The following is a 26,193-nucleotide window of genomic DNA, read 5'->3' on the forward strand; positions in this document are numbered from 1 at the left end:
TCTAGCGGGTCGCTCACTTCACCCGCTGGGTGAAGTGAGCGCCTCCCCCCGTCTCCCCCTGCACGCTCAGCACAGATCGTGCTGAGCGGCGGGAGAGATGTGTGCTGAGCGGTTCGCTCAGCACACATCTCTCCAGCATCTACCCGTCTATAAGGGCCTTAAGTTTACCTCCTGAACACACAAAAATTGTTTTTGGCTGTGCATTAAACTTTAAATATGTAAACACAGTTTAATATATGTTTGCTGTTTCTATTAAAGATTTGTCCTTTGGAAATGTCCCTATTTTTCAGTATGAGCCAAGTGTTGTACAGTATGATTTCTCTCTTTGTGCAATTCTTTTTTGGTTTTCTTGACTGTGGTCTTGCACATTATTATTTTTTACTACTAAAATTCCATCAAGATTCTGCAGGGCCATACAAAGAGAATAGAACAAACATCAACTTGCATAAATACAAACTGTTTTACAAACTTACATGGTGCAATCAGGGTCGGTTTAAGGGCCACATGGGCCTGGAGCTGAAATTTTTCAAGGGCCTATATCTATGGGAGAGGAGATGTGACCAGTGCTGTGTGAATGTTGCCAGAGCCATGTGGGCGTGTACACCCTAAACACCAGGGCTGGCCAAACCAGTCCTCGAGATCTACCAATAGTTCACATTTTCCAGACCACCTAGCTGGTGCACAGGTGTAGTCATTACTAATTAAGATGTGCTGCATTCATTCCTAACTGACAATTCTACAGATCTCCAGGAGGCCTGGAAAACATGAACTGTTGGTAGATCTCGAGGACCGGTTTGGCCAGCCCTGCTATACACTATGTGCCCCAATGCCTCCCTAAATACATAATCATAGAAAACTTGGATCATTTGTGAGAAAACTACAAAACGATTTTAATGCTTATGGTTTATTATTAAAAAAATAGGAAAATACCTTGGCGCACCAGGGGTAAAGGAAAGAGTACCAGAAGGAGGTGGTCAGACTGATTCTAAATTTATTTGTACGTTTAAGACATATTAAAACATATTTATAAAATCATAAAATTTCATCCAGAGAATTAGCACGATTTATCTTAGCATAACCTGATGAACACAACAGTGTGATGATAATGACAATCTATTATCTTTCACAAATAATCATATCAGTGTGCCAATGCTTATAAATGTAATTCAGTACTCGCCCCACAAGGCATAGGAAAAAGTCCCGAGACCTGCTTATCCCACGTGGATGATACTTAATGTCCTTTAGAAAAACAGTTTTTAAATAGTAGGGATTTTCCTATATGAATGTACAGCCGTGTATCACCTCGTCCCAGCAGCTCAGTTTTAATAGCTGATAGGCTTCTTGGGATGATCACCGTGATACACGGCTGTACATTCATATAGGAAAATCCCTACTATTTAAAAACTGTTTTTCTAAAGGACATTAAGTATCATCCACGTGGGATAAGCAGGTCTCGGGACTTTTTCCTATGCCTTGTGGGGTGAGTACTGAATTACATTTATAAGCATTGGCACACTGATATGATTATTTGTGAAAGATAATAGATTGTCATTATCATCACACTGTTGTGTTCATCAGGTTATGCTAAGATAAATCGTGCTAATTCTCTGGATGAAATTTTATGATTTTATAAATATGTTTTAATATGTCTTAAACGTACAAATAAATTTAGAATCAGTCTGACCACCTCCTTCTGGTACTCTTTCCTTTACCCCTGGTGCGCCAAGGTATTTTCCTATTTTTTGATACAGTCCACACTAGTAAGGGTACTAGTTTACCTGTCGGCTGCACCACTTTTACTAATCAGAACATCTGGCCATTACGGCCCTTTTCAACTATACCCCACATCTTTCTCTGTCCTTTACACTACTCTTCTCCCACTCTTTTCCAAACTAATGTCTTTCTAAATTAAAAGGGGTTGCGCAGATAGTATCTGTCCATATGGTTTATTATTGTTTGCCCAGATGTGCAGCTGGTCATTATCATGCTGCCAAGATGACGGGCCTATTTTTATGTGGAGGCCTGGAGCTGGAGCTCCATCCGCCCCATTGTTAATCTGGCCCTGGGTGCAGTGTCATAATTATGTAGAGAAAACAAAAGAGTGAGGGCCCTGCTTGCAAGAGCTTGCAGTGTCGAGGTGACATGGGTGGACATAGTAGGGTGAAGAGAGCAGAGTAGGGAAGGGAGAGACTGGAGAGTTAAGAGCAGGGTTGTAAGCAAGAATGACAAAAATAGAAATAAGGACACGTTTGAAAACTGGTAAGCAGGATGAAAGTCTAACTGAGCACAGAAGGGCATTTCAGTGGTTGGAAAGAAATACCCAAGAATGGGAAGTGGTGATCAGTGAGGTGACAGTCACTGACAAAGCGAACAGTGCATGAGTGATGTGAGGGAATTAATGTGGAAAAGTAGAAGTGTGCTTGATGACTTTGTGATAACAAGAAGTTAGCTTTGTATTCTGAATGGGAGCCATTGAGGTGACTGGGAGAGGGGGCATCAGAGGTGGATTAATGAGAAAGGGAAATGAGGTGGGCAGCTGAGTTAATAATATATTGATGTACTTTGTAAGAGATGATTATATTACAAAAATCTAGGGTAGAGATGATGAGAGCATAAATAAGAGTTTTAGTAGATTCCAGGATGAGAAAGGCCATGATATGTTACAGAGGTGGAAACAGCAGGTTTTGGGAAGGGACTGGAAGTGGAAAAAGAAAGAAAGGCAGAGTCAAGGATGACTTTCAGACATCAGACTTGGGGAACACAGAGGCAGTTAAAGGAACTTTGCAGTGAGCTAGTTAATGACCAAATTTGAAAATAACTGAGTTCCAAGAACTATTGCAACATCCGGCAAAAAATGGGCAATAGACAGCATGTATGGCAGGAAAGGTCACAAAGGTTAAGATCGGGGTAGAGAGGTAAATCTTGAGTGTCAATGTCATAGAGGTATTATTGGAGGCCAAATTAAATGATAAACTCGTATAGGGAAGAGGTGTAGCGGGAAAAGAGAAGGAGGCCATTGACAAAACCTTGAGGGGCCTCATTGGAAAGTGGAAGTGGTGGTGGGTTTAAAGTAGAGATGAGCGGGTTTGGTTCTCTGAGAACCGAACCCTACCGAACATCACGTCCCGAGCCCGGATCCGAGTCTGGCTCGGGACTTCCCGCCAGACTTGGAGACCAGAACGAGGCAAAATGTCGTCATCCCGCTGTTGGATTCTCAAGGGTTTTGGATTCCCTATAGGGAGCCACGCATTGCCGCCATTTTCACTCCAGTCCTGGAGAGTGTAGTGAGAGGATGTGTCTCCTCAGTGTCTGTGCGGGAAAGTGGTGTTGCAACCTGCTCTTATGTGTCAATCCAGTGCTCTGTTTTGCTGCGTCAGTCCAGTGGTGGTCTCTTGTGCTGCCATAAGTCCAGTGGTGGTGGTCTGTGCTGCCATAAGTCCAGTGCTGCTGCGGTGTAAGTCCAGTGCAGTGGTGCTGTGTTGTACTGCATCAGTCCAGTGGAAGTGGCCTGTGCTGCCATAAGTCCAGTGGTGGTGTCTTGTGCTGCCATAAGTCCAGTGCTGCTGCTGTATAAGTCCAGTACAGTGGTGCTGTGTTGTGCTGCATCAGTCACAGTGATGGTGTCCTGTCCTTCCATAAGTCCAGTGGTACTGCCGTATAAGTCCAGTCCAGTGATACAGCCGTATAAATTCAGAGGTACTGCCGTATAAGTCCACTCCAGTGGTGCAGCCGTATAAGTTCAGGGATACTGCCGTATAAGTCCAGTGGTACTGCCATATAAGCCCAGTCCAGTGGTGCAGCCGTATAAGTTCAGGGGTACTGCCGTGTAAGTCCAGTCCAGTGGTGCAGCCATATAAGTTCAGGGGTACTGCCATATAAGTCCAGTCCAGTGGTGTAGCCGTATACGTTCTGGAGTACTGCTGTATAAGTCCAGTGGTACTGCCATATAAATCCAGTCCAGTAGTGCAGCCATATAAGTCCAGTGGTACTGCTGTATAAGGGTTGCTGCCGTATAAGTCCAGTCCAGTTTTGTAGCCGTATAAGTTCTGCGGTACTGCTGTATAAGTCCAGTGGTACTGCCGTATAAGTCCAGTCCAGTGGTTTAGCCGTATACGTTCTGGAGTACTGCTGTATAAGTCCAGTGGTACTGCCATATAAATCCAGTCCAGTAGTGCAGCCATATAAGTCCAGTGGTACTGCTGTATAAGGGTTACTGCCGTATAAGTCCAGTCCAGTTTTGTAGCCGTATAAGTTCTGCGGTACTGCTGTATAAGTCCAGTGGTACTGCTGTATAAGTCCAGTCCAGTGGTGTAGCCGTAGAAGTTCAGAGGTACTGCCGTATAAGTCCAGGGATTCTGCCATATAAGTCCAGTCCAGTGATGCAGCCGTATAAGTTCTGTGGTACTGCTGTATAAGTTCAGGGGTACTGCCATATAAGTCCTGTGGTACTGCCATATAAGTCCAGTCCAGTGGTGTAGCCGTATAAGTTCTGGGGTACTGCTGTATAAGTCCAGTGGTACTGCCGTATAAGTCCAGTTCAGTGGTGCAGCCGTATAAGTTCTGGGATACTGCTGTATAAGTTCAGGGGTACTGCTATATAAGTCCAGGGGTACTGCCGTATAAGTCCAGTCCAGTGATGCAGCCGTATAAGTTCTGGGGTACTGCCGTATAAGTCCAGTCCAGTGGTGCAGCCATATAAGTTCATGGGTACTGCCGTATAAGTCCAGTCCAGTGGTGTAGCTGTATAAGTTCTGGGGTACTGCTGTATAAGTCCAGTGGTACTGCCATATAAGTCCAGTCCAGTGGTGCAGCCATATAAGTCCAGTGGTACTACCGTATAAGTCCAGTCCAGTGGTGCAGCCGTATAAGTTCTGGGATACTGCCGTATAAGTCCATGGATACTGCCATATAAGTCCAGGCCAGTGATGCAGCCATATAAGTTCTGGGGTACTGCCGTATAAGTCCAGTGGTACTGCCATATAAATCCAGTCCAGTGGTGTAGCCGTATAAGTCCAGGGGTACTGCCGTATAAGTCCAGGGGTACTTCCATTTAAGTTCAAGGGTACTTCCGTATAAGTTCAGGGGTACTGCCGTATAAGTCCAGTCCAGTGCTGCAGCCATATAAGTTCAGGGGGTACTGCTGTATAAGTCCACCAATACTGTGCGTGTATTACATCTGGGTAAATTCCAGCACGCCCCATGTTTTGCACATACAATTAATTTGGTGGTGCAGATTTTTTTTTTAAATGACAGGGCTGTGCAGGAGATGCTGTCTGTGGCCCGAAAAATTGCAGGCCACTCTCGACATTCAGCCACTGCGTGACACTCCTAGATGGGCCAGGTGTTTGTGCCGCACACTTGTGTCGCTTATTAAAGCCATCCAGCTACCTCATTGCACCTCTTTTTCTTCTTTTCATGATGAGCTGTTTTGGGCCTAGTTTTTAAAAGTGCCATCATGTCTGCCACTGCAGTGCCACTCCTAGATGGGCCAGGTGTTTGTGCCGCCCACATGTGTTGCTTAGCAAAGTCATCCAGCTACCTCGGTGCAACCTTTTGGCCTAAAAACAATAATGTGAGGTGTTCAGAATAGACTGGAATGAGTGGAAATTAATGTTATTGAGGTTAATAATACCGTAGGATCAAAATCACCCCTGAATTCTTTGATTTTAGCTGTTTTTGTCAAAAATCATCCAAAACCAAAACCTGAAAAAGGTGGTTTTGGCAAAACCAATCCAGATCCTAAATGCGAGTGAGGATCCAGATCCAAAACCAAATCATAAAAAGTGCCAGCCGCACATCTCTAGTTTAAAGACAGAGAAATAGCATTTGGACCAGTAGTAGGTTACCCAACAAAAAAAAGATTCACAAAGCACAATTAAGTTAGCCTTTTGTAGAAAGGGGGGATATCCAGTGGTTTTGTTGAAAAGTACAATACAGACAAAAGCTTTGTTTTTGGCAGTGGGAAGATCTCTGGTCACAGAAGATTTAGTGGATGAAATATAATGAAAGCTGAGCTTGAGTGGGACTAGAAAGTAGTGGGTAGAGAGAAAGGTGGTGAGGTTTTTGTACAAGAAGTAGGATTACGAGGAAAGGACCAGAGTACATGGGGGGGAGATGAAGTCAAGTGGACAGGAGAGCACACACTTAACGGAGACACGGGAAGAGGTAAAGATCAGCAGTCCTTGCTTGCGGGAATGCGTAGGAGGAGAAGAAAATGGAGCCTAAAGTGATTAGATTTGATGGTGTTCGCATTAAGGGCGTGGGTGTCGGGATTGAAGGTGGCAAAGTAACACCAAGGGTTGAAGGAATGGGAGTCAGGGAATTGAAGGAAGAGGGGTAATACGTTGATAAGTAAAGAGTGCAAGGGTTGTGAGAATAGAGGGAAAGTAAAGGCATAACTGAGGTAAAATGATAAGGTAGAAATTCGGAATCAAATTAATAAAGATAGTGAAGGATCAGCAGCAGAGTAGTAAGGCAGCTGTTGTCACAGGACACTCGCTGACCATATTTGAACTTGAATACCCCTTTTTTCTGAGCCTCAAATTTGTGTCATTCCAAACAGCATATTCAATGGGACCCTCAGTAAGCACCTCAGCTAATTCAACAGAAAGCTAGGATCAGGCACAAAAGGAGGGGTCTGCAAGGCTGCAGCTCATATGTATTGGAATGCTAAAAATCTATATGGACAAATTTATTGACAGAATTAGACAGCTGCTCTCATGTAGGAAAGGCAAGAATCCCAGGACTTAGTTATATACAAAGAGAGACCACTTACAACTCAGTCAGTAAGTGTTGCAATGAACCATATCAGATTTACTAAAATCTGTACACTATAGTTTACATAACAAAATCACGTATACACTTTTCAACATGTGAAAAAGAATAATAGTGTTCATAATACTAAAAAAAATAGAAACCACCCTGGAACTCTGATAGCAATAATCCAATCCTATGTCCCAAAAAGTAGTAACAGTATAAAAGTTCCAAACATGCAAATGAATGAAGATTCCTGATTTTAAATGTAATAATTATCCCATTTTATGCTCTCGAATGGCTAATTGTAACAGCAAATGATATATGGTTTAACCCATACTGTTCACTGTCTAATATTCAATACAGGTTTTGCTCATACGGTACAATTTTAATGAAGATTGCTTTTGATCAAGGTCTCCATGCATAGATGCTAACAGCAGGGTCCAAATCTGCACTGGTGTATGTACTGTATGACAGATTAAGCAGCCCACAATTCAGTCACAGTCAGCAATTGAAGCTGGAGCTCCTGTATACAGCATATATCATAAAATGCGTAGAGAACATTAATACCTCACCAACTGCTATTATGGTATCAATGTAAGGTCAGAACCACAGAGAAGACCATCGGGGCCGACCTTCCCTCGGTACAGGATCTGTACCTGTCCAGAGATAAAAAGCGGACAACGAAGATAGTAAAGGACCAGCTACACCCCGGCCACAGCTTATTTAACTTGCTTCCTACAGGCAGGCGTTACAGGGCTGTCCCCGCCGGGTCCACCAGAAACATCAGAAGTTTCTTTCTCCAAGTGGTCCGCCTGCTGAACTTCTGAACATTGACTGACTAGACGTACATGTAACTCACTTGTGTCCCTAGGGTATACCTATACATTATAACGTTTCGGGAATGATACCCATCATCATCCTGATAATGGGGTATCATTCCCCAAAACGTAATGTTTGCACTATGTAGTGTGCACTAACGTTTTTTTTGCCTACGAGTCTTGGAGTGCAGCCTCGTTCTCACATATATGCAGGTTGTTGCCATACACAAGCAAGTTTAAGTATTTTGGGTCCAGCTGCCCTGTTGTAGCGCCTGGTCTGTAATGTGATATATATATATATATATATATATATATATATATATATATGTTTTTGGTTTTTTTTACTTTTTTTTTCACTATGTCTGGTGGTCATAAATGATCTTCAACGTCAGATACCAAGCCACTTTTTATGTAAATGTCTGGGATTTACAGTTTCTTGAAAACATTAATTATTAAGATGCCACAATTTAATTTTAAATATAGAACAGCAATGTGGTGTCTAGTGGGATTTCCTGCTTTCCTTCTACACAGTTCCCTTTGCTCGTTCAGTCAGTTTTGAGCTCAGTGTATAGACAAGTTCAGATAATATTTAATAGAGTCTGGAGTCTCCCTGCTAAATAAAAAAATACGGAATCATCTGTTACTGCTCTGCTACTTCTAACACCACAGGAGTGATTGCACATTGTCTGTCCATAAAATTCAGTATATTGGAGAAAATACCTTATCATCCACCTGCAAGTGTAAATGGAGTCTTATAAGACCACTGAATTCAGTGCTGCCCAACTAGATAGTTAACATCCAATTTGTCTGAGCGGTTTCAGGGGCTAAGGAAGCAGCTCTGCAATTACGTGTAATTAACATTCAAATGCAGCAGGAGGCGTCTGTAGGAGATAGATGTCTCCTGTATGCATTTGTGATATCTGAGGGATCTGGGGACGCAGCCTTGGATCACCATTGCGACTATTGCGATTTGTTTGCTCACTGATCAGCCGCGTAAGGTGAAGTTTACTCAGGCTGACCGTCTGATCCGGACACAACCGTGTCCAGTAAGTCTGTGATTGGTGCCAGGTGCATCCCCCCAAATACTGTAGCATGACAGTCATGCAGCGGTTGATTGTGTGCTGCAAGCAATATCACAAGATCCTTTCTGCACCTGCGCAGACACCACACCATCTTTTTTTTTTTTTTTTTACGGAAACCATGAGGTTTACTTACAAATCTGATTCATACGATCAGTGCCTAGCCTAGCTCCATTACATTAGATACAGTAGGAAAAAATTTGGAAACAGCCCTGCGCTCTCATAAAAAGTAAAGCAGCAGGATTACATGCATATAGAGTACACCACAGAACCTCTAAAGATATATACAATTCAAAACAAAAGATGCCAAAACCAGCGTTCAAATAAACCACTTGTTTATACAACAAGGGAGATTTCGTCAGTCTCCAAACGGGCAGAAGTATACGTTCGTTCCCCACACAGTGTCACTGGTCTTTCTCTCTAAAGGAATAACACTTACATGGTATTCCTTTCCTGAGTGCACATAAAAGTTTTCTTTTTAACTGGAAACACACATTCTTAGCAGGTTTTACAATGCAGAAGGACTCATGAAATGAACACTTACATGAACATTCTGTCACGTATACACGTAACAGTGTCTTAAGGTCCTCCCTTGCGGCCTCCAGGTACATACGAAAGTATCAGATGGAAACTCCAAAAAAGGTAATTTAATATCTAAAACAGGTCACAACAATAAAAATGTACAAGAAGCTAAGCAGGTGCCAGTTACCGATGGGGGGATGTCTAACAATACAGTGATGAACACACTCGTCCCAGCTGCGGACTCGGATCCAGTGTTGGAGATGGTAGCAAAAGTCTGTGTCGTCCCTGGTCACAAAACTGGCACTGCCGACAGTTCCACAAGAACGGCTTCAACGCGTTTCGGGGAATCCTTTCCCCTTTGTCAAGATCTCCAACACCGGATCCGAGTCCGCAGCTGGGACGAGTGTGTTCATCCGTGTATTGTTAGACATCTCCCCGTCGGTAACTGGCATCTGCTTCAGCTCCTTGTACATTTTTATTGTTGTGACCTGTTTTAGATATTAAATTATCTTTTTTGGAGTTTCCATCTGATCCTTTCAATGGGAGCGGGTACTGTTTGCCTGGGATTGTTGCAGGGACCCAGATTAGTTACTGACATTCCCTATCCCCCAACCCCCAGCAATGCGGGGATGTGCATAGGGATTTTTACCTTTTTTAAGGGGAGCAAGACTACACCTGGCAGACTGGCCCGTCCCTGCTATCAACGGCCCTTCTGGGGCATCAAGGGCCACTGAGGAAATGCAAAGGTTGTTGTCCAAGAGTGGGCACAGATGGAGGTATAAGGAAGCCATCTGACCAGCCTATATAGGACGGACATATCAGCATGCAGGTCATGCAATAAGTTTTATTCTAACTATATTATTTGTCTGACTGTATACAAGTGTAACCTATGGTTTTCTAGCTATTATGGGTCTATGAGTGGGAGCTTTCCCTCCGGTAGGACATCAGTGTTTTGTAGTTCCTCAACACTGAAGTGCCTGAAGCACTGACTGAATGTGCACTCACTGTACCTTGCAGTTTGTAGTCAGCTTGCCTGCTTTACTTTTCTGGAGTGAACTTATACTGTTAATTTTTATTAATTATTAAATGTCAATGTTAACAGAATAGGAATTGCAGTGATACAAACAATTAGCAACGTAATTGGTCATCATCCTGGCCATCATTGTTTATTTGATTATACCACTCTTTTGAGTGCTTTGCAGGACATGATTTGATTCCATTTGCCTTTGAAGACCTTTGAAGATTTTTTTTTCCACATTTACACTCTTTAGAGGTTTATGTAGCAGAAAAGCATGTTGTGTTTAAGTTGAATTGTGCTCTTTCATATGGACAAGTGGGAAAGTAGAGTGTTGTTTTCAACCACATATGGTCTACGGCTAAGCCAACACAATTTTACAGTTCTGCAACAAAAACTGTATGCAATGTATAAGTGGCAATAAGCCATGGAATTTGACTAGTTCTTTAAAAGCAGTGGTTTTCAAACTGTGTGCCGTGGCAGCATGGGGTGCCTCAGGACACTTGCAGGGTTGCCTTGGAATGGTGGTCCAGGACCAATTCAAATTATTTATAGTCAATGTAATAGGCAAAACCAGTTATACAGTATGTGGACAAACAGAAGCAAATATTTTCCCTCACCACACAATTGGACCTAAGACTGACATATAAACACCATTTACTTAATTTTATATTTATTTCTAAATAAGAAACTTTTGGCCTAGCGATGCCGTGAAGAAAATTTCTCATACTCTAGGGTGCAGTGATTCAAATAAGTTTGGGAACCACTGCATTAAAAGTGTTCTTTAATTTATCTGTTTATTACTTTTAATTATTTGTTTTGTTACCTTTTCTGGATATGTGCTGATGTATATTTTTTATATATGTAGGACTGGTCCATCATGTGTCCAACTTGATTGTTGAAACAGCAGCTTTTTATCTTGAAGTTGATGACAAAAGTCGGCTGAAGACTGCCAATGCCCAACTCCTCTTGCTGCTTGACATTTTGAATTGCATGCTGAAATATACATCTGGTATAATACGACTGGTATGTGAAATAGAAAATACTAATTACCATTCAAAAGTACAGTATGCTTTAGAATTGTCCATATATTCAAAGTATAGTTTCTAATTAAATAGATTACTTAATTGTACTTTTATTTATTTTCTGTTTACAGAAACATTGAAAAAGTTAAAACTCTAATTTTAAGATACTTTATTCATTTGTATCCCTTAAACGTAGAAATGATGGCTCAGGTTATATGTGCAGAAATGTCTGAGCTACATGTTGTGCTTGTCAGCCATAAGTGAAAAATGTATGTAGGTAAAATGTATATGCTAATAGCCAACCATGGACATTATTCAGTTTATATTGCTGCATTTTTTAAGTAAATACAAAAACATAAAGGGCAACACCGAGCACTTAAACCATAAACATGTGACAATTAAGACAGAGTGATAAAAGCATCACATGATAAAAAATAAACTGAATTGTAATCACCCTTATTATAAGGGAAATGTCCGTATTTCCAGAGAAAACCAAATGTTCATGTATCTAATATACAGTAAGTATGATTAATCTATTGGTATTGACACTTGTAAATTAATTGTTGAAAACTCAAATGGCTCCATGCAGATCTGAAAAAGAAATATGTACCCACTATAGTCCATACCTCATGGTATATGAGTAAGAGGAATACAGCCAAATAAAGTGCTAGTGCAGAGACCTTTGGATAAAAGGTGAATTTTTAATAATACAAATGCACTCACAATATAACATAACTATAAAAGCAAGTAATACTCTATCCCTCGTCCGGTTTGTATGGGATGCAGGCTCGCCTACCCGAAGTCCAGATGGAAAATATTGGGACCAAGGTTGTGCAACCCCAAAAATCGCGCTCACCAATAATGAGGCCACCCCATAGCTCCCACAACATGCCACTAGTCCCCACAAGAAGCTTAACACATTTCAGACATGGAAATGTCCTTCTTCAGAAGCATGTGAGGGGATAGTGAGCCATATCCCAGTATATATACCCCCTAACAAATCGAAATTACTAACATCTGAGTATACTTTCAATACACAGACGAGTTCAGCATTTCTGCATTGGGAATGTCCGCTACATCAAGTTCAGTGTGTTCCACACTGCATTCCAGCACTTCTGCGCATGCGCAGAAGTAGTACTTATTATTTTGGGCAAATGTCACTAAGACAGCCGCTGCAACTTTCTCCATGCATTCAAGCGGGTGGTCTTCTGTTTGCCGGCGACAGTGAATGCGCATATCCGGAAGTTGAACTGACTGATGATTGCCGCTATCTCTACTTTAAGCATTTTACAGTGCGTTCTATCATATGGAAAAACCTCCATCATGTCACCAATATTCCCAAAAGTAGCATAGATTATCCAGAGGGACTCTGGTATAGAGCGCATCTTAATGGGCCCATAATGTCCACAATAAAAGTGACCTTAATACATGAAAATTTAAAAAAAGGGTGAAATAAATGTGTGGGATCAGGCATAGGATAAAAATAAACTGGTTAAAACAGACTAAAAGAAAGCTAGCTCAATAGGTAAAATTTGGAGACATTGGAGATCATAATCGCCATTAAGCCCATTTAGGGACAGTTTTTAATTGGCAGATCTATTTCATTTCTGATTTGGAAATCCTAAGATCTACATCTCTTGTACTCCATTTGAGTAAAATAAGTTTTATTCCCCAAAAGGCCTTAGGTGAGCATACTTTACAATTGTGAATTAAAGGCCTAATTCAGAGCTGCCTATATCGGCAAACTGCACACACACAGCGGCCGCATCTCGGAGGCATGCGGCCGCAATGTGATTGACAGTTGCGGGTGTTCGCAGTGCGACAATGTGGCACTGGGCCGAATGGGGGCATGCCGGCAGCGTTTTTGGGGTTGCTGCAAACATCACACGCAGCCGATCGAAAAAATGGCAGCGGACCGTCTCACAGCGCAGCCAGGCTGAGCTGCCTGGGGCCAACCTTAGTTCGATGCGTCTGCAATTAAATTGTGGACGCATCATGAGGCGGCTCCACACATGCTGGGCAGCCTTGCCCTGTGCTGGGTGGCCCCCAACAAGTGAGGAGATGGACGCAGATCTTGCTGTGTATATCTCTGGAAAGAGGCCTTTCCTAATATCGTAGATATTTTCTACAAAGCGCACTCTCAAATTCCTATGCGTCTTACCGACTTAAATCATCCACATGCACACTCCAAAACATAAATCACATTTTTGGAGTTGCATATTATAAACTCCTTGATTTGATATGTCACTCCATTAACTCAAAAATCCTTCATTACTCTATTTTTTGAAGGTACAGTTCTGCACATGAAGCAAGACCCACATCTGTGGACGCCCTTTGTACAGATACTAAGCCTAGGCTCCTCTTCCAAGCTGCTATGTTCCAATTGGGTTTTTAATGAAGAACACAGGTGCATCCAGAAAGACCTCCCCATTTTTTAAGTGCGAGAAAAAGGGAGTTGTACAAATTGTTGACATTCAGAATGTCAACATGGGTGTAATGTCAATGTTGTGAATGCTATAATGTTGACATTTGGCATGTGGACCTAGCATTTTCACCTCACCTTAGCCCTAAATGCAGCCTAAGCCTAACACTAAAATGGTATGTTAACATTGTGCCTGTCAACAGCAGGAGTTGTGGCTATTAAATAACGACTCATGCTATGTTTAATTATATTAAGTGCATTTTAACTCCATTCACCTTCTGTGTACTCCCCTTCTGCATCCACACACTGCTGCTTTCTTATTTACCATTGGTCAAAGCCGTGCTGTAGCTTATTATTTGTCAGCTGTCTCAACAGCTTCATTGTTTTCCTCTTTACCTCAGTAACTGATGCAAAACAAGTTCCCTTAAGTACAGATTTGACTTTAGTGACAAGAAAGAAAGAAGTCACACTAGGTCTGGCACACTAGCAATGGTATGTAATGGAGTCCGAGATCGCTGCACGTGTGGGATGCCGGACGCGCTCAGATGTTTTTTTTAAAGGGACAATCACAAGGCAAAAATCAGGCTTAGGAAGTGATTGTCCCTTTAAAAAAAAGTCTGAGATCGGCCGGCATCTCTCACCTCCGGCGATCTCGGACTCCATTACATCCAGTTCTCAATCTGGCAAGTACTGGTGTGTTGTCCTGATGGAGGATGAAACCATTTCTCCACAATTCTGGCCTCTTTCTTCTGATTCTTTCCCGCAAAGTTTCTAGAACATTTGTGCAGTAATGTTGATTCACTGTTGTGCATTCTGGTATCCAGTCTCCCAAAATAACATCCTTGATATCAAAGAAAACAATTAACATGGATTTGAATTTGCTTTGACATGCTTTCTTCATTCTTGGTGATGATGATGGATCGTACTGGAAGATCCATGTTTCACCATAGGTAATAACTATCTAAAAAATGTGAACCCGCTTGAATTTGCTTCAGAATGTCTGTACAAATTAATTTTCTTTCTTCTCGGCATTGAGATACCTTGGAACCATCTTAGCACAAGCTTTTATCATGTTAAGATTTTGATGCAAAACTTCCCTAACAGGTTCTTTGTCTATTTCTGCTATCATTCCGATGTGGAGTAGACAGTCAAATATCTCAATTTTCTCTGACGTCCTACTGGATGCTGGGAACTCCGTAAGGACCATGGGGAATAGACGGTCTCCGCAGGAGACTGGGCACTCTAAAAGAAAGATTAGGTACTATCTGGTGTGCATTGGCTCCTCCCTCTATGCCCCTCCTCCAGACCTCAGTTAGATTTCTGTGCCCGGCCGAGCTGGATGCACACTAGGGGCTCTCCTGAGCTCCTAGAAAGAAAGTATATGTTAGGTTTTTTATTTTACAGTGAGACCTGCTGGCAACAGGCTCACTGCAACGAGGGACTAAGGGGAGAAGAAGCGAACCTACCTGCTTGCAGCTAGCTTGGGCTTCTTAGGCTACTGGACACCATTAGCTCCAGAGGGATCGACCGCAGGACCCGTCCTTGGTGTTCGTTCCCGGAGCCGCGCCGCCGTCCCCCTTACAGAGCCAGAAGCATGAAGAGTCCGGAAAATCGGCGGCAGAAGACTTCTGTCTTCACCAAGGTAGTGCACAGCACTGCAACTGTGCGCCATTGCTCCTCATACACACTTCACACTCCGGTCACTGAGGGTGCAGGGCGCTGGGGGGGGGCGCTCTGAGCAGCAATAAAAACACCTTGGCTGGCAAATATATCACAATATATAGCCCCAGAGGCTATATATGTGATAAATACCCCTGCCAGAATCCATAAAAAAGCGGGAGAAAAGTCCGCGAAAAAGGGGCGGAGCTATCTCCCTCGGCACACTGGCGCCATTTTCTCTTCACAGTGTAGCTGGAAGACAGCTCCCCAGGCTCTCCCCTGTAGTTTTCAGGCTCAAAGGGTTAAAAAGAGAGGGGGGGCACTAAATTTAGGCGCAATATTGTTTATACAAGCAGCTATTGGGGAAAATTCACTCAGTGATAGTGTTTATCCCTACATTATATAGCGCTCTGGTGTGTGCTGGCATACTCCCTCTCTGTCTCCCCAAAGGGCTGTGTGGGGTCCTGTCCTCAGTCAGAGCATTCCCTGTGTGTGTGCGGTGTGTCGGTACGGCTGTGTCGACATGTTTGATGAGGAGGCTTATGTGGAGGCGGAGCAGATGCCGATAAATGGGATGTCGCCCCCTGTGGGCCGACACCAGAGTGGATGGATAGGTGAAAGGTATTAACCGACAGTGTCAACTCCTTACATAAAAGGCTGGATGACGTAACAGCTATGGGACAGCCGGCTTCTCAGCCCGCGCCTGCCCAGGCGTCTCAAAGGCCATCAGGGGCTCAAAAACGCCCGCTCCCTCAGATGGCAGACACAGATGTCGACACGGAGTCTGACTCCAGTGTCGACGAGGTTGAGACATATACACAATCCACTAGGAACATCCGTTACATGATCCCGGCAATAAAAAATGTGTTACACATTTCTGACATTAACCCAAGTACCACTAAAAAAGGGTTTTATGTTTGGGGAGAAAAAGCAGGCAGTGTTTTGTTCCCCCATCAAATGAGTGAATGAAGTGTGAAAAAGCGTGGGTTCCCCCGATAAGAAACTGGTAATTTCTAAAAAGTTACTGATGGCGTACCTTTTCCCGCCAGAGGATAAGTTACGCTGGGAGATATCCCCTAGGGTGGATAAGGCGCTCACACGTTTGTCAAAAACGGTGGCACTGCCGTCTTAGGATACGGCCACTTTGAAAGTACCTGCTGATAAAAAGCAGGAGGCTATCCTGAAGTCTGTATTTACACACTCAGGTACTAGACTGAGACCTGCAGATAGTGCTGCTGCAGCGTGGTCTGTAACCCTGTCAAACAGGGATACTATTTTGCGAACATAAGTCGTCGTCTTATATATGAGGGATGCACAGAGGGATATTTTGCCGGCTGGCATCCAGAATTAATGCAAGGGCCATTCTGTCCGGGGGTATAGAGACCCGACACTGGACAGGTGATGCTGACTTTAAAAGGCACATAGAGCCTTATAAGGGTGAGGAATTGTTTGGGGATGGTCTCTGGGACCTCGTATCCACAGCAACAGCTGGGAAGGAAAAAATTTTACCTCAGGTTTCCTCACAGCCTAAGAAAGCACTGTATTATCAGGTACAGTCCTTTCGGCTTCAGAAAAGCAAGCGGGTAAAAGGCGCTTCCTTTCTGCACAGAGACGAGGGAAGAGGGAAAAAGCTGCACCAGTCAGCCAGTTCCCAGAATCAAAATTCTTCCCCCGCTTCCTCTGAGTCCACCGCATGACGCGGGGGCTCCACAGGCGTAGCCAGGTACGGTGGGGGGCCGCCTCAAAAATTTCAGCGATCGGTGGGCTCGCTCACAGGTGGATCCCTGGATCCTTCAAGTAGTATCTCAGGGGTACAAGCTGGAATTCGAGGCGTCTCCCCCCCGCCGTTTCCTCAAATCTGCCTTGCCGACAACTCCCTTAGGCAGGGAGGCTGTGCTAGAGGCAATTCACAAGCTGTATTCCCAGCAGGTGATAGTCAAGGTGCCCCTACTTCAACAAGGACGGGGTTACTATTCTACACTGTTTGTGGTACCGAAACCGGACGGTTCGGTGAGACCCAGTTTAAATTTGAAATCCTTGAACACATACATAAAATAATTCAAGTTCAAGATGGAATTGCTCAGGGCGGTTATTGCAAGCCTGGAGGAGGGGGATTACATGGTATCCCTGGACATCAAGGAGGCTTACCTACATGTCCCCATTTACCATCCTCACCAGGAGTACCTCAGATTTGTGGTACAGGATTGCCATTACCAATTCCAAACACTGCCGTTTGGACTGTCCACGGCACCGAGGGTCTTTACCAAGGTAATGGCAGAAATGATTATACTCCTTCGAAAAAGGAAGTTTTAATTATCCCGTACTTGGACGATCTCCTTATAAAGGCGAGGTCCAAGGAGCAGTTGTTGGTCGGAGTAGCACTATCTCGGGAAGTGCTACAACAGCACGGATGGATTCTATACATTCCAAAGTCACAGCTGGTTCCTACCACACGCCTACTGTTCCTGGGGATGGTTCTGGACACAGAACAGAAAAAAGTGTTTCTCCCGCAGGAGAAAGCCAAGGAGCTGTCATCTCTAGTCAGAGACCTCCTGAAACCAAAACAGGTATCGGTGCATCACTGCACACGAGTCCTGGGAAAAATGGTAGCTTCTTACGAAGCAAAATTCCATTCGGCAGGTTCCATGCAAGAACCTTTCAGTGGGACCTCTTGGACAAGTGGTCGGGATCGCATCTTCAGATGCATCGGCTGACAACCCTGTCTCCAAGGACCAGGGTATCTCTACTGTGGTGGCTGCAGAGTGCTCATCTTCAAGAGGGCCGCAGATTCGGCATACAGAACTGGGCCCTGGTAACCATGGATGCCAGCCTTCGAGGCTGGGGGGCAGTCACACAGGGAAGAAATTTCCAAGGACTTTGGTCAAGTCAGGAGTCGTCCCTACACATAAATATTCTGGAACAGAGGGCCATTTACAATGCCCTAAGTCTGGCAAGGCCTCTGCTTCAAAACCAGCCGGGAATGATCCAATCAGACAACATCACGGCAGTCGCCCATGTAAACCGACAGGGCGGCACAAGAAGCAGGATGGCGATGGCAGAAGCCACAAGGATTCTCCGATGGGCGGAAAATCACGTCTTAGCACTGTCAGCAGTGTTCATTCCGGGAGTGGACAACTGGGAAGCAGACTTCCTCAGCAGACACGACCTACACCCGGGAGAGTGGGGACTTCATCCAGAAGTCTGCCAACTGTTGGTAAACCGTTGGGAAAGGCCACAGGTGGACATGATGGCGTCCCGCCTAAACAAAAAACTAGATATTGCGCCAGGTCAAGGGACCCTCAGGCAATAGCTGTGGACGCTCTAGTGACACCGTGGGTGTACCAGTCGGTTTATGTATTTCCTCCTCTGCCTCTCATACCAAAGGTACTGAGAATAATAAGAAAACGAGGAGTAAGAACGATACTCGTGGTTCCGGATGGGCCAAGAAGAGCTTGGTACCCAGAACTTCAAGAAATGATATCAAAGGACCCATGGCCTCTACCGCTCAGACAGGATCTGCTACAGCAGGGGCCCTGTCTGTTCCAAGACTTACCGCGGCTGCGTTTGACGGCATGGCGGTTGAATTCCGGATCCTAAAGGAAAAGGGCATTCCGGAGGAAGTCATTCCTACGCTGATAAAAGCCAGGAAAGAAGTAACCGCAAACCATTATCACCGTATTTGGCGAAAATATGTTGCGTGGTGTGAGGCCAGGAAGGCCCCAACAGAGGAATTTCAGCTGGGTCGTTTTCTGCACTTCCTACAGTCAGGAGTGACTATGGGCCTAAACTTGGGTTCCATTAAGGTCCAGATTTCGGCTCTGTCAATTTTCTTCCAGAAAGAACTGGCTTCACTACCTGGAGTTCAGACATTTGTAAAGGGAGTGCTACATATTTAGCCCCCTTTTGTGCCTCCTGTGGCACCTTGGGATCTCAACGTGGTGTTGAGTTTCCTAAAATCACATTGGTTTGAGCCACTTAAAACTGTGGATTTGAAATATCTCACGTGGAAAGTGGTCATGTTTTTGGCCTTGGCTTCGGCCAGGCGTGTGTCAGAATGGGCGGCTTTGTCATGTAAAAGCCCTTATCTGATTTTCCATATGGATAGGGCAGAATTGAGGACTCGTCCCCAGTTTCTCCCTAAGGTGGTATCAGCTTTTCACTTGAACCAACCTATTGTAGTGCCTGTGGCTACTAGGGACTTGGAAGATTCCAAGTTACTGGACGTAGTCAGGGCCTTAAAAATTTATTTTCCAGGACGGCTGGAGTCAGGAAAACGGACTCGTTTTTTATCCTGTAGGCACCCAACAAAATAGGTGCTCCTGCTTCTAAGCAGACTATTGCTCGCTGAATTTGTAGCACAATTCAGCTGGAGCATTCTGCGGCTGGATTGCCGCATCCTAAATCAGTAACAGCCCATTCCACGAGGAAAGTGGGCTCATCTTGGGCGGCTGCCCGAGGGGTCTCGGCTTTACAACTTTGCCGAGCTGCAACTTGGTCAGGGGCAAACACGTTTGCTAAATTCTACAAATTTGATGCCCTGGCTGAGGAGGACCTTGAGTTCTCTCATTCGGTGCTGCAGAGTCATCCGCACTCTCCCGCCCGTTTGGGAGCTTTGGTATAATCCCCATGGTCCTTACGGAGTTCCCAGCATCCACTAGGACGTCAGAGAAAATAAGATTTTACTCACCGGTAAATCTATTTCTCGTAGTCCGTAGTGGATGCTGGGCGCCCATCCCAAGTGCGGATTGTCTGCAATACTTGTATATAGTTATTGCCTAACTAAAGGGTTATTGTTGAGCCATCTGTTGAGAGGCTCAGTTATATTTCATACTGTTAACTGGGTATAGTATCACGAGTTATACGGTGTGATTGGTGTGGCTGGTATGAGTCTTACCCGGGATTCAAAATCCTTCCTTATTGTGTCAGCTCTTCCGGGCACAGTATCCTAACTGAGGTCTGGAGGAGGGGCATAGAGGGAGGAGCCAGTGCACACCAGATAGTACCTAATCTTTCTTTTAGAGTGCCCAGTCTCCTGCGGAGCCCGTCTATTCCCCATGGTCCTTACGGAGTTCCCAGCATCCACTACGGACTACGAGAAATAGATTTACCGGTGAGTAAAATCTTATTTTTTCCAAATTTTCTTTGTTTTTGATGTGCAATGCCTTCTGGGACGTTCATCATCTATGACATCCTCACGACAATCACTATATCTTTTGTGCGACTTAGACACACATCACACATGCACATGACATCCAATCTGCCCCGTAACCCTCGGTTAGCATATGGAAATATTCTGTGACCATTTTGTTCAATTTAATTAAATCTTTTAAGTTAACACGTTGCTCTACATTTTGTACTAAGCAGTTTTATGACACATGGGAATAGCACAACTTCTTCGAACACTGTTTGACAGAAAACTATCTGTGAGAGAGGGTTGAAACGTGCAAAAAAATTTTGGGATTGTCCAAAGTCAATGCCCCCTCTCCCTTTTAACTCATGCTGTATGATATATTTTTTTTTACAAGTACAGTCTCGTTATTCAATGGCCACACCTCGTATTTAATGATGACATTTTAAATATCAACATATTGACTGTTGGCACAATGTTCGTGTCGACATTCTGAATGTCAACATTTTAACAACATACTCTAGAAATGGGAGGATCCAGCCAGGTCTTCACAGTCTGCCACGGTCCGTCAAGCCTTGGTCTTGTCCAGTCCCAGTTCTGCACACTCCCCACTCTGTCTCCCCATCTCAGCTGTCTACACCATCCAGTCTCTGGCACATTGTGGTCCTCTGTCCTCACCAGCTGCTCTGTGTCATGGCTGCAGTAGGAGCCAATGAAGGTGTCTCGTGTCTGTAGTGCACGCGCTTGGTTCCCACTGTGCATGTTGCATATATGACAGACCTTAACCGATTAATATATTACTTTTTTATGTGTTTGCTGTGTGTTTTTATGCTTTGGAAAAAATAACAAATTAAACATGCATTATTGATTTGAGTGTACGTATGTCCATGAAAAGTGGAACCAAAGTGACTTATTTAAAAAAAAAAAATAATCATTTTTGTCAACATCAGAAAAGTGAGCAGTGCTGTACCTTTAAAACAGATAGAGCCTGACTTAAAATATGCAACAGAAAAGTTTCCATGAGTATAGATTAAAGTACTTTTTTTTTATTTCGTTTTTTACAATGTGTATCCACATTGAACACATTAAAAGAAAAGCATTTTGGTTATAGCTATCAATTTGACGCCGTAAGTAATTAGCACATGTGCCAATCACAACCCAATACTTTATCCTTGTGGGTGTGTTGTCAGATCACTGTAGACAAAGGGAACGTGCAGAAGTAACTATTCATCTTTTCTTTTACATTAAGGCTCAAAAGACTGGCCAACTTGAAGACACTCGGACAGCAGAGGATCTTCTGCTTGTGAACAAACCTCTGACAGATCTAATTAGTTTGCTTGTTCAGCTGGTAAGTTCAAAGTCTTTTTTTTATGTGGAGTTGCTAAAACTTATATTGTAAGTTTAGAGAAATCCAGTAATATTTAGAAATGTGCAGCCGACATTTTTCGTGTTTTGGTTTTGGATTCGGTTCTGCGGTCGTGTTTTGGATTCGGACGCGTTTTGGCAAAACCACCCTTTCGGATTTTTGTCGGATTCGGATGTGTTTTGGATTCTGGTGTTTTTAAAAAAACAAAACCTCAAAAACAGCTTAAATCATAGAATTTGGGGGTAATTTTGATCATATAGTATTATTAACCTCAATAACCATAATTTCCACTCATTTCCAGTCTATTCTGAACACCTCACAATATTATTTTTAGTCCTAAAATTTGCACCGAGGTCGCTGGATGACTAAGCTAAGCGACCCAAGTGGGCGGCACAAACACCTGGCCCATCTAGGAGTGGCACTGCAGTGTCAGACAGGATGGCACTGAAAAAATAGTCCCCAAACAGCACATGATGCAAAGATAAATAAAAAAAGAGGTGCAAGATGGAATTGTCCTTGGGCCCTCCTACCCACCCTTATGTTGTATAATAAACAGGACAGGTACACTTTAACAAACCCATAATTTCTGCGACAGGGTCTGCCACACGACTGTGGCTGAAAAGACTGGTTGGTTTGGGCCCCACCAAAAAAGAAGCAATCAATCTCTCCTTGCACAAACTGGCTCTACAGAGGCAAGATTTCCACCTCATCCTCATCCCCCGATTCCTCACCCCTTTTTACTGTGTACATCCTCCTCCTCACATATTATTAATTCGTCCCCACTGGAATCCACCATCACAGGTCCCTGTGTACTTTCTAGAGGCAATTGATGGTAAATGTCTCAACGGAGGAATTTATTATAATTAATTTTGATGAACATCATCTTCTCCACATTTTCTGGAAGTAACCTCCTACGCCGATCGCTGACAAGGTGACCGGCTGCACTAAACACTCTTTCGGAGTACACACTGGAGGGGGGGCAACTTAGGTAAAATAAAGCCAGTTTGTGCAAGGGCCTCCAAATTGCCTCTTTTTCCTGCCAGTATATGTACGGACTGTCTGACTTGGATGCTGTCACTCTTATAATCCTCCACCATTCTTTCAATGGTGACAGAATCATATGCAGTGACAGTAGACGACATGTCAGTAATCGTTGGCAGGTCCTTCAGTCCGGACCAGATGTCAGCACTTGCTCCTGACTGCCCTGCATCATCGCCAGCGTGTGGTTTTGGAAATTTTATCCTTTTTCTGGCAGCTCCAGTGGCAGTAGAAAATGAAGGAGGAGCTGTTGGCAGGTCACGTTCCGCTTGACATGACAATTGTCTCACCAGCAGGTCTTTGAACATCTGCAGACTTGTGTCTGCCGGAAAGAGAGATACAACGTAGGCTTTAAACCTAGATCGAGCACGGTGGCCAAAATGTAGTGCTCTGATTTCAACAGATTGACCACCCGTGAATCCCGGTTAGGCTCCATCCACAAGTCCCACATGTCTAGCGGAATCGCTCCGTTTTAGCTCCTCCTTCAATCTCTCCAGCTGCTTCTGAAAAAGCCTGATGAGGGGAATGACCTGACTTAGGCTGGCAGTGTCTGAACTGACTTCAAAGGGTTGGAGAACCTTGCACAACATGGAAATCATTCTCCACTGCGCTTGAGTAAGGTGCATTCCCCCTTCTTTGCCTACTGTATATCGTAGGCAGATGTATAGGCTTGAATGGCCTTTTGCTGCTCCTTCATCCTCTGAAGCATATAGAGGGTTGAATTACACCTCGTTACCACCTCTTGCTTCAGCTGATGGCAGGGCATGTTCATGAGTGTTTGCTGGCGCTCCAGTCTTCAGCATGCGATGGCTGAATGCCGAAAGTTGGCCACAATTTTTCGGGCCACCACAGCATCTCCTGCACGCCCCTGTCGTTTTTCAACAAATGATGCACTAGCAAATTTATTGTATATGCAAAACATGGGATGTGCTGGAATTTGCCCACATGTAATGCACGCACAATATTGGTGGCGTTGTCTGATATCACAAATCCCCAGGAGAGTCCAATTGGGGTAAGCCAATCTGTGATGATGTACCTCAATTTCCGTAAGAGGTTGTCAGCTGTGTGCCTCTTATGGAAAGCGGTGATACAAAGCGTAGCCTGCCTAGGAACGAGTTGGTGTTTGCGAGATGCTGCTACTGGTGCCGCCGCTGTTGATGCTGCGGGAGGCAATACATCTACCCAGTGGGCTGTCACAGTCACATAGTCCTTAGTTTGCCCTGCTCCACTTGTCCACATGTCCGTGGTTAAGTGGACAGTGGGTACAACTGCATTTTTTAGGACACTGAGGACACTTTTTCTGACGACAATGTACATTCTCGGTATCGCCTGCCTAGAGAAGTGGAACCTAGATGGGATTTGGTATCGGGGACACCTCAAGCAATTCTCTAAGTCCCTGTGAACTAACGGTGGATACCGGACGCACGTCTAACAACAACATAGTTGTCAAGGCCTGAGTTATCCGCTTTGCAACAGGATGACTGCTGTGATATTTCATCTTCCTCGCAAAGGACTGATTAGCACAAGACACTATACTAGTATTACTAATGTAGTATTACTGAGCACCACAAGACAATGAGCAGTGATACTGAGCACTGATGAAACTGAACACTGATGATACTACGGAGAACTGACACTGAGTAGCACGATGCAGCACAAGGCACTGTACTAGTATTAGTGAGCAGCACAAAAGTACTCTGGAATTGTCACCCCCCAGATACCACTGTGACTGGAATGATGATGAACGATACACAGTCACAGGATACTACTACTAGGTCACCCTACAGCAGCAAGATGCAGCACAAGACACTGTACTAGTATTACTGAGCAGCACAAAAGCACTCTGGAATTGTCACCGCCCCCCCAGATACCACTGTGACTGGACTGATGATGACCGATGCAGTCACAGGACACTACTACCAGAGCACCCTACAGCAGCAAGATGCAGCACAAGAGAGATACTGTACTAGTATTACTGAGCAGCAATAAGCACTGATACTGAGCACTGATATTGAGATTTGACACTGAGAGAACGTTGCCACGTCCTCTCTGTACCCTCAACAATGCACGAGTGAAAATGGCGGCGACGCGCAGCTCTTTATATGGAATCCGAATCTCGCGGAATCCGACAGCGGAATGATGATGTTTTGCCTCGTTTGGGTTTTCCGAGTCAGGCGGGAACAACCGAGCCTGGCTCGGACCCGTGTGGAGTGGGTGGGGGGGGGGGGGTTCGGTTCTTGGAGAACCGAACCCGCTCATCTCTAGTAATATTTTATCTTTTTCTCAAATGTCAGCAAATTGGACAGGTGAAAATCAGAATGTACCTCCCCAAAAAAACTATAAGTAAATATTGGATAACAGTATAGATGTTAATTACAGTTCCAAAGAAAAATATTTTGCGTTTTGTAAATGTTTAAAATGGCTGATTTGTGCATTTATTTTTTTTAATGGGGGGAAAAAAATATATATATTTTTTTTTTTTTAAATACTTTCAGTTTGGGATGCATAAAAAAATAAGTTGAGTTTGGGTTAATTTGAGGCTGCGATAAATAAAAAAAATGTTAAAATACCTGTTACTCTCACCTGCAGTGTTTAGAAAACCTGTCCCATCCACACAACAGCCCTGTGTTCCTGTTCCACAACTTTGAACCCTTTATTCTGCAATTTGCTTTCAGTTAAAGATAGAATAAAGTAATATTTTCTTTTACAGGAGGACTACAGGTCCCAGCAAACCTCCCCCGCATACTGGTACTTGGAGAAATACAAGTACCAGCATGTGGGGCATTAGCCCCCTTGTAAAATAAATCTTAAAATAACTACAGTACACACGCAGTAGAAAGTACAACTTGAATAAATAAATACATACATACACTATACTCACCTTCTCTCTGGCGCTTGTTACCTTGTCCAGTAAGCATCCTAGGCTGTGCTCAGTTCTCTTCTGCAGTAGGCATCCCAGGGTTAGACAAAAAACAAACTGCAATCCTGGTCCAACGCCTTGAGAAGTAATATATATGTGTATACACAATATAGCCAGGAGCGTAACTTGAAATTTGTGTAGAACTCTTGAAAGGGCCCCACCATTGCTACTACACTGCCTCTTATGGGAGCAGAAGAGAGAGAAGAGTGAGGGGAGTGAGAGAGACACACACGGGGGGTCAGGGGGAGAGAGAGAAAGAGAGAGGGGGGGGTCAGGGAGAGAGAGTTTCATGGAAAAAGAGGTGATGAGAGGAGGGTGGAAAGAGGACATCAAAAGGGAGAGAGAGAGAGGAGGGAGGGGAGTGAGCGGGAGTGTCAAGGAGAGATCAAAAGAGGGGAGCAAAGGAGAGTGAGCGTGTCGGAGAGAAAGGGAGAGAGGGTGTCAG

General features: G+C 44.1%; 1 protein-coding gene across 3 annotated transcripts in view; it reads left to right on the plus strand.

The window, feature by feature from the left end:
* The window catches only part of ULK4 (unc-51 like kinase 4), a 1,561,547-nt gene that overhangs the window by 1,166,782 nt on the left and 368,572 nt on the right, over positions 1 to 26,193 (plus strand). For all 3 annotated transcript variants that reach the window (XM_063922401.1, XM_063922403.1, XM_063922402.1), the window contains 2 exons: positions 11,059 to 11,216; positions 21,674 to 21,772. In XM_063922401.1, coding sequence (XP_063778471.1) covers positions 11,059 to 11,216; positions 21,674 to 21,772 — 257 coding nt within the window. The remainder of the gene's footprint in view (positions 1 to 11,058; positions 11,217 to 21,673; positions 21,773 to 26,193) is intronic.

The sequence above is a fragment of the Pseudophryne corroboree genome, chromosome 5 (assembly GCF_028390025.1).
Source record: "Pseudophryne corroboree isolate aPseCor3 chromosome 5, aPseCor3.hap2, whole genome shotgun sequence".
Classification (NCBI taxonomy): domain Eukaryota; kingdom Metazoa; phylum Chordata; class Amphibia; order Anura; family Myobatrachidae; genus Pseudophryne; species Pseudophryne corroboree.